Source organism: Rattus norvegicus, chromosome 12 (genome assembly GCF_036323735.1).
Source record: "Rattus norvegicus strain BN/NHsdMcwi chromosome 12, GRCr8, whole genome shotgun sequence".
Classification (NCBI taxonomy): domain Eukaryota; kingdom Metazoa; phylum Chordata; class Mammalia; order Rodentia; family Muridae; genus Rattus; species Rattus norvegicus.
This window is the reverse complement of record NC_086030.1, coordinates 51,905,678-51,917,763: the sequence shown is the minus strand read 5'-3', so window position 1 is coordinate 51,917,763 and position 12,086 is coordinate 51,905,678. Positions and strand designations below refer to the sequence as shown.

General features: G+C 51.3%; 1 protein-coding gene across 11 annotated transcripts in view; it reads right to left on the bottom strand.

The window, feature by feature from the left end:
* Fbrsl1 (fibrosin-like 1) overlaps positions 1 to 12,086 on the bottom strand; it is an 88,505-nt gene that overhangs the window by 61,952 nt on the left and 14,467 nt on the right. For 10 of the 11 annotated variants that reach the window (XM_017598560.3, XM_006249591.5, XM_222254.11 and 7 more), the window contains exon 2: positions 11,303 to 11,503. In XM_017598560.3, coding sequence (XP_017454049.1) covers positions 11,303 to 11,503 — 201 coding nt within the window. Of the gene's footprint in view, positions 1 to 8,256; positions 10,566 to 11,302; positions 11,504 to 12,086 lie in introns of those variants that run through there. The other variant, XM_017598567.3, reaches the window with a different exon arrangement.

Below are 12,086 nucleotides of genomic sequence, written 5' to 3'. Positions count from 1 at the left end.
GATTTAGCTCAGTGGTAGAGCGCTTGCCTAGCAAGCGCAAGGCCCTGGGTTCAGTCCCCAGCTCTGAAAAAAAAGAAAAAAAAAAAAACTAAACTAAGCCGAAAGAGACTTGCACCCGTACCTGTTCAATGTTAATCATGCTATCAACTGGGCAGACAGGGAAACGGAGGTGTATACAGAACTGTGCATGGACTTCTGCAGGGACCACATGTGATAAGAGGGAGCTTGAGGGTGGGGAGGGCCCTCCTTGGCACCAGTGCCTGCTAAATGCTGGAATACACACAGGGTTTCAGTCAGTCACTCCTTGGGAGACAGGAGGACAGGGTGGAGAGTCCTAACTCACTCCCATTAGAAGGCTCAAAGCAAAGGCAGTGTTGTCTGGTAAACCAGCTTTATGGGAGGAAGAGGCCTTCGGAAATGCTTGCCAATTTCCACCGAGTTCCTCTAAACAGGGCAACCAGACTGGGAAAGGGCTCTAGTAGCCATGAATGGTGGCTCTAGCAATGAGGTTCCTCCTTCTCCCTACTCAACTCCCCACTGCACAAGGAAGTGATTGCTTCCAGGGCTGGTGGCTGGTGAACTGCTGTCCCAGGCAGGAAATATGTGGTTTACTCTGGTACTCAAACACACTGAGGTTTTGGGTACAGAGACAGCCTGTCCAAGGGTTGGGTCCTGGCCATCTGTAGCTGAGCAGATGATAAAGGGCCCAGAAGTATCCCTTTTCATTTGCAGAAGTTAGAAAGTCTACCAGAACCCAGAGCCAGAGAGCACATGGACACATGTTATCATGTACACACACCAGGCTGTCCATGAAATGTGTACTATACACACCTCACCAGCTCCCCTGACACCTTCATGCTCTGGAGCACTTCAAGGGGCACAAAGGCCCACTGGAATCCCATCATTACTCAGGCTGAGAACACACACAAGACAGAAGGAACGGCAACCCTGAGTAAGTGCAGCGCATGACCTGAATGGTGTGCGGGAGTCTGATTGGTCACATACATGCTGGAGTATTTGCAAGGAGACAGTCACACAACCTCAAACTGTTCCATACCCAGACAAATGCTTAATTTGTGGCTTCTACAGTCCACCTAACTGTGGGGCAGTTCACTTCCTGGATTGAGGATGAGGAGTACGGCTGCCTGGTTGCTTTGTGCTGTAAGCCCTGGGAGATCCCTGCGAGGAGCAGCCATTCCCTCAGGCATCAGACCCAGGTTAGGCAGAGAGGCGTGGCTAGGTTCCCGTCACTCAGCATGTCATCCTCTATGTGTATCCTGTATGTACATCCTATACATACAGTGAATTCTGTATGCACAGCATGTCATCCTCTATGTGTATCCTGTATGTACATCTATATGTACAGTGAATTCTGTATGCACAGCATGTCATCCTCTATGTGTATCCTGTATGTACATCCTATACGTACAGTGAATTCTGTATGCACAGCATGTCATCCTCTATGTGTATCCTGTATGTGCAGCATGCCAAATGTACACACCATGACCAGCTTATATGGTGACTCCTGTGTGCTGTAAGTACATTTTTAATACATGGCATTCTATGTGCACAATATATCCTATGTGTACAGTACATCCCATATGCATGATATACCATGTGTACATGGTGTGTCCTGAACACACACTGCACTTCTTACATATGTTGTGCCCATACTCTGTGCCACTCTTGGGTCTAAGCTTGAGACTGACCCAAGTTACCCAAGTAACTGATGGCCTCCTGCAATGAGCTGTGCCAGGCAGGAACCCTGACTCGCTGGATCTCACAGTGCTGCAACCAGACTTCATCAGAGCAAGACCATGCTGAATGAGACTGAGTTATGACTCTCTCTGATGTTCTTTGTTCCTCAACCATAACCCCCTACTCATTGTCAGGGGTGAGTCCTGACTTCCCATGTCTCCTGAGAATCTAGAACAGATGCTGGCACAGCAAAGACCTCAGCCAGTACAGCAAGGAAACTCATCATTTCTGTTGTGCTGTCTCCAGTACAGATGGTCCCTACCCCTGGCCAGCAGCACTCACTGAGTATCGCTGACTACACCCCACAATTCCCCTCCACAGGTACCCAGCAGTGGCTCCAGACCTAGGCACTCCATACAGACCTCTCCTTTCAGAACTGAGCTCTCACGTAACTACCCCAGATCTACCTGGCCAAGACACTCCATTTGCTTCTTTCCCCATTAGCACCAACATGTCACTATTATTCACTACTGTCCCCAGTGGAGGGTTGGAGATGGCTCAGGGTGTATATTTCTATTCCAGAGGACCCAAGTTCAGTTTCCCAGTGGCTCACCATTGTTCCCCACTTTGCTCCAGTTGCTGGAACAGCTCCTCGTACCTACCTATGTTTTGCTGAGTGGCCACTCACTCACAGCTTGAGCCCAGATGGAGAGAAAGCAAGCACAATCCATCTCTGCCTCAATAAAGTATTCGGGTCTGCAGAGTCCGATGATGGACAGCACAGAGAAGGTCACAGCCAAGGGAAGAGGATATTCATGTAAATGTGTGAGACTTGCACCGCAGACCTGGTGAAGGGGATCCCTAGCTCTTCCACCCACGCCACCCAACAAGACCTGGATGGAGTTCACACTATACCCACTATACCGTCTGGCACTGAGGGTCTGCTTTGTCAGACACAGCCCAGAAAGGAGAAGCACTCATGGTTGTAATTAGCATTAGGGCTCCAACTGGGAAATTTCCTTTCAGTGAGCCTCTTCTGTCAGCAAAGTTTCATGTTCGTCTGCTCTGGGCTCAGTTGGATTAACGCAAGCCCTGTCTGCTACTTCTAGAACTATACCGTTTCTCTGTGTTGGCAGACTTTAAAAGACTCGAAGGGTTGCTACAGCTCCCTGCTGATCCCTGTGAGAGTAAAATGGTACCATGCTGGTCTGGAGCACCCCTCACAGCCCACGTACTAAAGAACACGTGTTGGCCTCTGGAACTGCCCTAGGAATCACAGGTAAGAGATCAGACTGAGCCTCTGAAACCCCGAGTCCAATTCTTTCTTTGTTACAAGTTGTTTACCTCAAGCATTCTGTGCACCGTATGTAAAGCTTACTAGTTAACAGACTGCTGGCTCATTTCTCTCCCTAATTCAGTGTGAGAGCTTGGTAGCAGGGAGTTTGTCACCTCTGCCTGGCATAGCAGGCAGGCCCACTGAAGGGAAGCTCAGGCAGTGTTTGGGATGATTTTATCCCCACACTCAGCAGTACTGGAGAGCTGAGTGCTGGCCATCTTCAGGTTTCTCTACATGCTTCTAGGATTCAGTTCTGTGGTAAGGCAATATATCCTTGCAAAGGCATGAGGAATTAACAGAGACGGAGACCAGCAGGGTTCCAGAGAGCAATGATACCCTTCAGGAGCATGTGTCCAATAATCTGACTTCCTCTTACTAAGCCCCGCTTTCTAGGGTTTCAACTGTGTCCCAGCAGTGCCAGAGGCTGAGCATTTGCACATGGGCCTTGAGGGATGCCCCAGATCTAAACCAGAGTGGTCTCATTTCACCTTCACAGGGATCTGCCTGGAGCCCTGGGAGCCCAATGGAACTTCAGCAGCCTGGGTCCTGAATGCACCTCCCTGACCCCAGTCCAAAGGTGCTTCACAAAGCTATCACACTTGAAACAGTCTGGCTTGGACACAGCAGGGGATTAGACAGTCTTCTTGGACACAAAGAAGGGGATTGGGCCTGCAGATAATGGCAAGATGAGCCTCCAGGCTCTGAGCCTCAAACCAGCAAAGTGGTATAAGAGGAAGAAACCACCAAAACCAGAGTAGAGTAAAAATAGTAACCATCACACATTTAGTTTAAGTCTATTTGCGCCTTTTTATGTTTTCTTTTTTTTTTTTTTGTTTTTGTTTTTTGTTTTTTGTTTTTTTTTTTTTTTTTTTTTTTGACTACAGGGTCTCAAGCAGCCAAGGGCGGCCTTGAATTTACTATGTAGGGGAGGATGAATTACAGGGTACAGTCAACGCACCCTGCTGACTTACTCTTTACCTCTCATTTCCATACCCTGAAGACATACGTAAATGAACATTCTCACTCCATAGGGATAGGAGACTTGGGCCTAGAAAGGGGATGCTGCCCAACTAGAAAAGGCAGTGCAAGGAATGTGACAGCTTGTATACATGCCCGCAATTGTCAAAAACAAAAAATATTTTAAAAATTACATTCCTCCTACTATCACATACACACACACGCACACACGAAACAGTGCTAGAGTATAAAAGTATAAAAGTATCATCCAGTCCTCAAGCGGGCATCCATTTCCAGCTCACTGGGCAATGAGGAAGCCACAGGTCTTGGCCCCTAAGAAAGTGGCAGACGTGAACAGGTGTGTGGTGACTGCAGAGCTGGCTGTCAGGAACAGGGATCTCCCAATGCCTGACTGACGTGGCAGAAATGTCTGGTCACAATGATGAGCAGACACTGCCAGGTGCCAGCTAAAGAAAGACAAAGCAGGTCAAGCTCACTAGTCCTCCCAATAACCTTGAAGGTGGGCCGTCATGAGCTGGTTTCACAGGCTAGGAAAGGAACAGACAAGCTCACACCTCCTTCAATGGGCAGGCAGAAGAGCTCCTGGTCAATAAGGATAGAAGGGCCTAGTTGGGGAAAAGTGGGCAAGGGGTCACCACACAAGGACAGCCAGGAGAAAACCCACAAAGGTGAGTTAGCCCAAGGGAAGTCAGGTCCTGAGGGATCACACACAACGTACAGGAAGCTGGGCTTCAAGCTGGGGTAGAGGGAACACTCTGAAGGCCCTCTGACACTGGCCATATTTACAGGGAAGCCCCCCTGCCTACCTACAGGCTAGCCAAGGAGAGCAGGACCTTGTCTGTGGAGATGGCCAGGCCATCACTGTTGCCTGTGCTGGAATCCTGGTTTAGTTATTGGGTTCATACTGGGGAGATTATTGGGCTGTCCAGATTAGAGAGAGGCTAAACAAGGCGTGAACAACACAGTGTGCCTAAAATACCATCAGACTGCTGTGTAACAGGAAGAGGAGGGGGCTGATGGAGGGGTGGGCCCTGGAGAGGCAGTCACACATGTTCAAATTCAGGCTGGCAGCCACAGTTCAGATGTCCCTGCCATCTGGTAGAGACAGAGTACCACTGTGAACAACTTGCCATGCTCCTGCCTCAGCCCCCCAAATGTTGAGATCATAGGTATTTGCCATCACGCCTAGCTTTCTACCAGTTTTGTGACTAAATTTTTTGAGGAATTTATCTGTGTCACTCAGTTATTGACTTGGTTGGAATAAACCCATTCCTGATCATCTATTTCATGTCTACAGCACCTAAGACAAGGCAGTCTGTGTTGTTTTTCTTGGTTAATTTAGCAAGGGACTTCTCACCTTCATCACTTGTCCCAGTTACTTTCTATTGACAATTTGGCAGAACCTAGAATCACCTAGGAAGAGCTCTCACCTGGGAAAAAGGAGCCTGGATCAGATTTGACTGCGAGGCCATCCCCGTCCACTGAGGGTCTATCACTCAAACACTGTATGGGAAAACCAGCTGAGCATAAGCAAGGAAGCCAGCCAACAAGCAGCCTTCTCCCACGGATCCTACCTTCAGGCTCTTGCCCTGAACTCCCCTCCTGATGCCCTTCAATGACGGGCTATCTCTTAGAAGCTTAGGCCTAGCAGATTTACTAGTAAGTCTTTTCCCCATAGCTGCTATCGCTGAGCTAGCTGAGACCCTGTGTCTGATTCTGCTAGCTCCCATCTCCAATATATGTCTCCCGTATCCTCAGGCCCCGTGCTGGCTTTCTAACATTCCATGTGGAAACACAGACATCTACACACAAACACACACATACATCTCAGTGATATTTTTAAAGACAAGATTTAAGTAATAAGGCTGAACTCAAACTCACGACCCTTCCTCAGTCTCCCAAATGCTAGGATCACAGGTGCGCACCTCTGATCCATTCCTGATTACTTTCATAATTATATCTTAAAATGATAACGCTTTAAGTAAGCAAACTTAAATGATATCTATTATAAATCCCAGCACCAGCACTTGAGAGGTAGAGGAAGGCAGAACTCTGGGAGCTCAAGGCCAGCCTGTTCTACAGAAAAAGTTTCAGGACAGCCAGGTTTACACGGAAAAATCTGCCTCAAGAAACAAAAAACTTCATTCTGATGGTTTACTTTTGGTTTGGCTTATAAGACATTTCGAATCTTTGTGGCTCATGTGTAACTTCCACCAGCAGTGCTACTCTAAGTCCAGGCCCTACACACACCTGTCTATACCTTTCTTTTAGAAACTGCCCAGAAGGTTCTGTAGTGGGACTGAAACACCAACTCCTGTGGACTTTCCCTATCTCTGCCAACTGTGGGGGGGCATCCACCTGTCACTTTCTCTTCAAGCTGAAGGCCATTCTGCCACTTGTGCACTGGGAATCTGAGCCCATCTAGGAGCGTTGACAGGCAGGTAGAGACCCCAGGTCAGACCATGCCACCTGCCATACCCAGGGGCAGGGGCAGACACCTCCTTTCACCCAAATAAGCAGCTCCAAGGCCCTAAGACATTCTCCTCCTGTTTCTGGATGGCCTCACTTTCTTTGCCAAGGTTTGGTTGTTCCCTCTGCCATGTGTCCCACTTCTAAGATAGTTAGGCCCCTGCAGGCGTTATCAGCTGGGATTTTCTGGGACTAGTTTCTGGATGAAACCTGGTGAGCAGTTTGGGAAGACTGGTAAACTTTAGTTCACAAGCTGTATTTCTAACATGGAGGGCAGGATGGACTAGCATCTGCCTAGCTAGAAAAACCTCTGTAGCCTTGCAAGGTCGGGTGAGTCATGTAAAATATGCACGCACGCACGCACGCACGCACGCACGCACGCACGCACGCACGCACGCACGCACGCACGCACGCACGCACGTGTAAATGCCTTGGGGAGGTCATATTCAACGTAGCCTGTGCTTGCATGCTTCCCTCCTAGGCTGCCCCAATTTGCATTGACTCATCCATCATAAAAACCCAAGAAACATTCTACTTCCAGACCCTACAACAGGGGCTACCTAACCTCCCAGGGAACTTAAAACCACTCGCAGGGCTCACCTTTCCATTACACTCAGTGGGGATGCCACTGGCTTCTTCAGGCTCCCCTCCCCTCCTTGGTTATGCTACGTCACTGGCAGCTAAGGAGAACTACACTGAACCTGGTGTGGAGGCCCTAACAGTAAGAAGCTGCTGATGACCACTGAGACATGCAGATGACGGCACTGAGCCCAAGGTCCATTTCCAAAGGATCTTCTAGACCCTACTCATGTCACCCCAACTTGGATGGGCCCACTGCCCCCTACAGCTGTCATGACCCCAAGCTTCCTTCCAGGGCAGCTCCAGGCAACCTCACCTCAGGACCCATACTCCCAGCTGCATACCCTGGCAAGCCCACATAGCCTTTGGTCAGACTACAATCTGACAAATCCAGAGGAACCTGGATCTCCAGCTGTTCAGAGTTATCAGTATACCACAACAGCAGATCCCCAAGAGAGGTTGCAGAACATGGCCCATGTATGTGACCCAGCTATCAGGATCCTGGCGATGCTGCTGCCCTCCCTATGCTGGGTGTAGTCTTTGTGTAAATGTATATATTTGAGTGCAGACATACATGTATCAGTGTCTCAGTGTTCTCAGGCCTATGAAGGTCTGAGAACAGCTCTCAAGAGCCTGTTCTCTCCTGCCACCTTGTGGCATCTAAGGATGGGGCCTGTGCACAAGCACCTCTCTACCTGCTAAGCTATCCTCTCGTCCACCAAGTTCAAGTATTCTTAAGTATCCAATGCCAAGTCCTAGTTCCCAGTCCTAGAAACCCAGCTGGCTATGGCAACCTCAACCTTCTATGCTAACAACTGGTCTTTTGACCCTGGAATAGGCTAAGCGATGCAGTGGAGGACGCTAACAAGACCTTCTGGCTCCACGCAAGACCAAAGGGCCTGTGCGGGCATAGCGCCTCACCAAGAATAGATTTCCCTAATCCTTGTAGATCCAGGGCAGTAACATCGGCCCTAGGATCCTTGGGCTACCCCATGTAACCAACCCTCCTCAAAACACTGGCACAGGGAGGCCTGGTTCAGAGGGGCATGAATGCTGTCCTCAAGAACTCCACCCTTAGTGACTCAACATCTCCCTCAAACCTCTATTGCTTATGCCAGGACAGTGCTTAGTGAATGGAAAGCCAAATCTAGGTACACAAAACCACTCAATGGAATAAATCACAGAACACGGAGTACTTAAATTATAAAACACTAGTATTATAAAAATGGTGTGGCACTTTATTTTTAAAATCAGAAAAATAAGTCCCAAATTTCTCAGTTCAGAAGCTGTAGTTGAACAACAGAATGGGGCCTTCTCAGGTAAACAGGTACCAGGTTAAGACTGGCAGCCCTGGCCCACTCAGCCCAAAGAACCCCAGGTAGGCAGCACAGAAGGTCCAAATCTAGTAGTATGTCCTCTGCTCTGGTCACTTCCCCTTCAAGGGCTCAGTTTAGCCACTTGGACTCCGGTGTGGGGCTGCCCTGAGATGGGACTGGGGAGGAGTTAACAACCTCGATCACAGGTAGAGTGGGCTGTGGGACAGGTGCAGGCCCAAGGATGTCTCTGTAGTAACAGGTGTCAAACTCAGGGCTGAACACTGTTATAACAGGAATAGAGTTCAGACAGGGGCTTCCAGTTGCCCTACCGTGCCTCTGGGGTAAAGGAAGAGCCCTGAGAGGTGGGGAAGCAGCCACTGAGTCACCACCCTTCACATCTCTCATGTAGTTGAAGGATCTTCAAGTAGACACTAGCATCATCCCACAGGCAAGAAAACGGTGGCCTGAAACGCAGCCAACCAAATCCACAGTGTGGTCCTGAGTCACCTAAGCCATTGTGCTCAGGGCAGGGAATACATTGGTGGGAAGAGGGAGTGAGGGGGAGACAGGAGAGTGAAGCCTAGGCTGGCACTTCATCACACATGTCCACCACATACAGGCATACATAAGCATACCACTCACACCTGCACACATGCACGGGAGACTGAGATGCAAAAGACAGTGTTGGCAATTAGAGGCATCAAAAGATGCTGAGGGATCCCAACAGCTCCAAGTCCTTAGTGTGACTGTGTAACCTTGCCCAGGAGTTGTCCATCACAAAGCAGCACATGTGAGGAGCATAGGAACACCAAGAAGCCTGACAACCGTGGAGGGGACAGTGGGATGACATGGAGTTCATCTCTCCTTCTGATGCGATGGGCCCAATCAGGCAAAGTAGTCTGGAAACAGCCTTGGGGCAGTCTGGGAAACCATCTTAGGCTTAAAGAGAGCCGGCTCTCATTAGTGCAGTCCAATCGTAGCATTAACAAATTCACCCAGGAAGTCATCTACAAGCCTCAGGCTCCAGGACTCACAGATGGGGCTTGGCGGGCCACCCCTGGGGCAGAGTGTCGAGTCCACTGTGACCTCAGGGGCCTGAAGGGATGGCCCAGTATGGAAGGCCGGGGACGACGAGCTGGCACCAGTCCCAGTAGGGACTGCCGTCTCAGCTGACAAAGAGGCCTCAGCAGAGGCTGGGGGGCCAGGCCTGGCTGCCCCAGAAGGGAAGGACGATCAGGAAGAGGAAGTAATGGTTGGGGTTTTCGAGGCTGGTCTGGGCCCAGAAGTGACCGCAGGGGCTTCTTCGGGCCCATGAGGGGCTGCTTGGGTATATGGGATTGCTCTGGGCTGGGACGTGGGCACTTCTGTTGTGACTGTCTAGGGCTCAGCAGGGCAGGCTTGGGAGGACTGGTTTGTTCAGGGCTTTCAACTAATTGTTGAGGCTGCTTGGGGCCCACTGATGACTGTTGAGAGCAGCTAGGCTGGCCCAGGAGGGATCTATGGGGCTGGCTCTGCTGACGTGGGGCCAAGAGTGCCCGCTGGTGGCAGCAGCACTGGCCTGAAAGGCAGCTGTTGGGACGACGGCGTGGGCGTGGTTGCAAGGTGAGAGTCCGAGGGGGCAGGCACTGCTGGCACTGGACTAGCAGAGACTGTGGGGGTGGGCAGTGCTGTCCTGTGGCAGCCCTACAGGGCTGGTCACAGGGACACAGTGTGGTCCATGACCGCAAAGGCTGGCAACGGTGCCATACGGTCAGTAGAGACCGGCAGAGGTGACACGAGGTCAACAGGGACCGAAGTGGGCGGTAACGATGCCATGGAGTCTGGATGGACCGCAGGCGCTGCCTGGAGCCTGGAAGTGCCAAGAGTGGCATGCGGGGCTGAGCCAGGCGTGAGCGCTGGGTCTGGCTGAGCTGATCTGGGGCCGGAAGCAGAAGCTGGGGACGATGGTGCTGACCAGGGCCCAGAAGTGGGCGCCGGGGCTGGCAGGGCTGTCTCAAGCCTAGAAGTGATCGATGGGGCCAAGCACGCTGACCCAGGGGCGGCCGCTGGGGCTGGCAGGGCTGCCCGGGGGCTGGGAGGGGCCCCTGGGGCTGGCTGGACTGGCTGGGCTGTTGCTGCTGCTGTTGCTGGGTCGGGCCGTTCTGGTGCCAGGGGCTGGCTGGGAGCGGCCCCCCTTCTGGGGAGCACACCTGCATGGAAGAAAGAGTATGTGTCCACCTGGGCAGGTGCGCCAGTGGACCCCCCATCCTGCCCAGGCCCAAGACATGCTATTCCCTCTCCAGAGCCCAGTTCCCAAAGGAGCTCAGAGCAGAGGCTTAACTGCTGAGAAAACCCCTTTCTGTGAAGAGGGCACAGAAGTAAGAGTCCCCAGGAAGGATGCAGCTGCAGCACTGAGCCATGACCCAGGACAGACCCATGCTCAGGCAGCCCAGCCCAGCTTCCACCTGCTCTGACAGACCTCATCTGGGCAGGAACGCTCCTCCAGGGGGCCATCCTTTTCCTTGGTTTCTCCTTTCACTCTTGGACCACCAACCTGAAGCCTTTGGCTGACATTCCCCTCATCCATTTACAGAGACACTCTAGATGTCTCCAGACACCTAGTCGGCGGAACCTGACGGACGCAGTGGGAAACGGGGCCGGCCTATCAGCTTGGCACTGTCACCCATCCTGGCCAGCACACGCCCCTGTACTCCTGGGGAGAAGCAATAGCACTGGCCAGGTAGGCCTTTCCAGCTGGGCAGACAGACAGGTCCCCGAACCTCTGTGACCAGCCTGGCTCCTGTCTACCCCATACCCCAAGCCCAGCAACGATGGAGTGCATTGCCAGGCAGGCCAAATGCCGAAGGGTGGGGTCCAGGTTCTTGTATAGTCCTGGTACAGATCCCACAACTCCAGGTCTTAAGAAAGGAAGGGCACAGATGCTCACCTGTTTTGAGGGCTGCAACGGGACTTTCCTAGTCCCTTCATCGCAAGTGGGCTCTGTATCACAAGTGGGACTGCCCACTTCCAGGGGCTGCCTGTTCTCACTCAGCTCCGCAGATGGGCAGTTTTCTGACTCTCGGGGCTTCTTCACAAGGCGTTGATCCCATTTCTCCTTCCGCTCATGTGGCTTGAGAGCCATGTCCTTCTGCAGAGGGAAAAGGGAATGCTGGTCAGCCTGTGGGAACCCTAGGAAGACAGCAGATTCCAAGGCTAGGGTGACTCCTGTGTAAGGAGCCTCTAACTTGAAAAGGCCATGTTTAAAAGAGAATGGACAGGTGATGAGTGGATGATGTATGAGGCCCTAAGTCCTCATGGGCCGGTATACAGCACTGTAGAATCTTCATGTATGGCAGACCTGGGAACTCTCTGAGGTGACATGTTGGCCTGGGGCTCACCAGGTGACACCTAGGAAGTGTCCCTTGGCAATATGCTATATAGAAGAAAATAGGAAATGCCCCCAGGTGACATCAAATTCCCCACAAGTTACCTACCCTCCCAGGTGATACCAATTCCCTACAATGCTTCCTAGCTGACATACTAAATGGTGGCAGAGAAGTAAGGTAAACACACACATGTACTCCCCCAAAATCAGTGACCAGCAAAGAGGTCTACAGAAAAACAAAACTTCCCATAAAATAGAAAGTCTGTATGTAAGGGAACACCATGAGGAAGACAAAGGAGAGCCACCACAGAACCACTCTATTTTCACAAGGCCTCAGAGGCAGAGC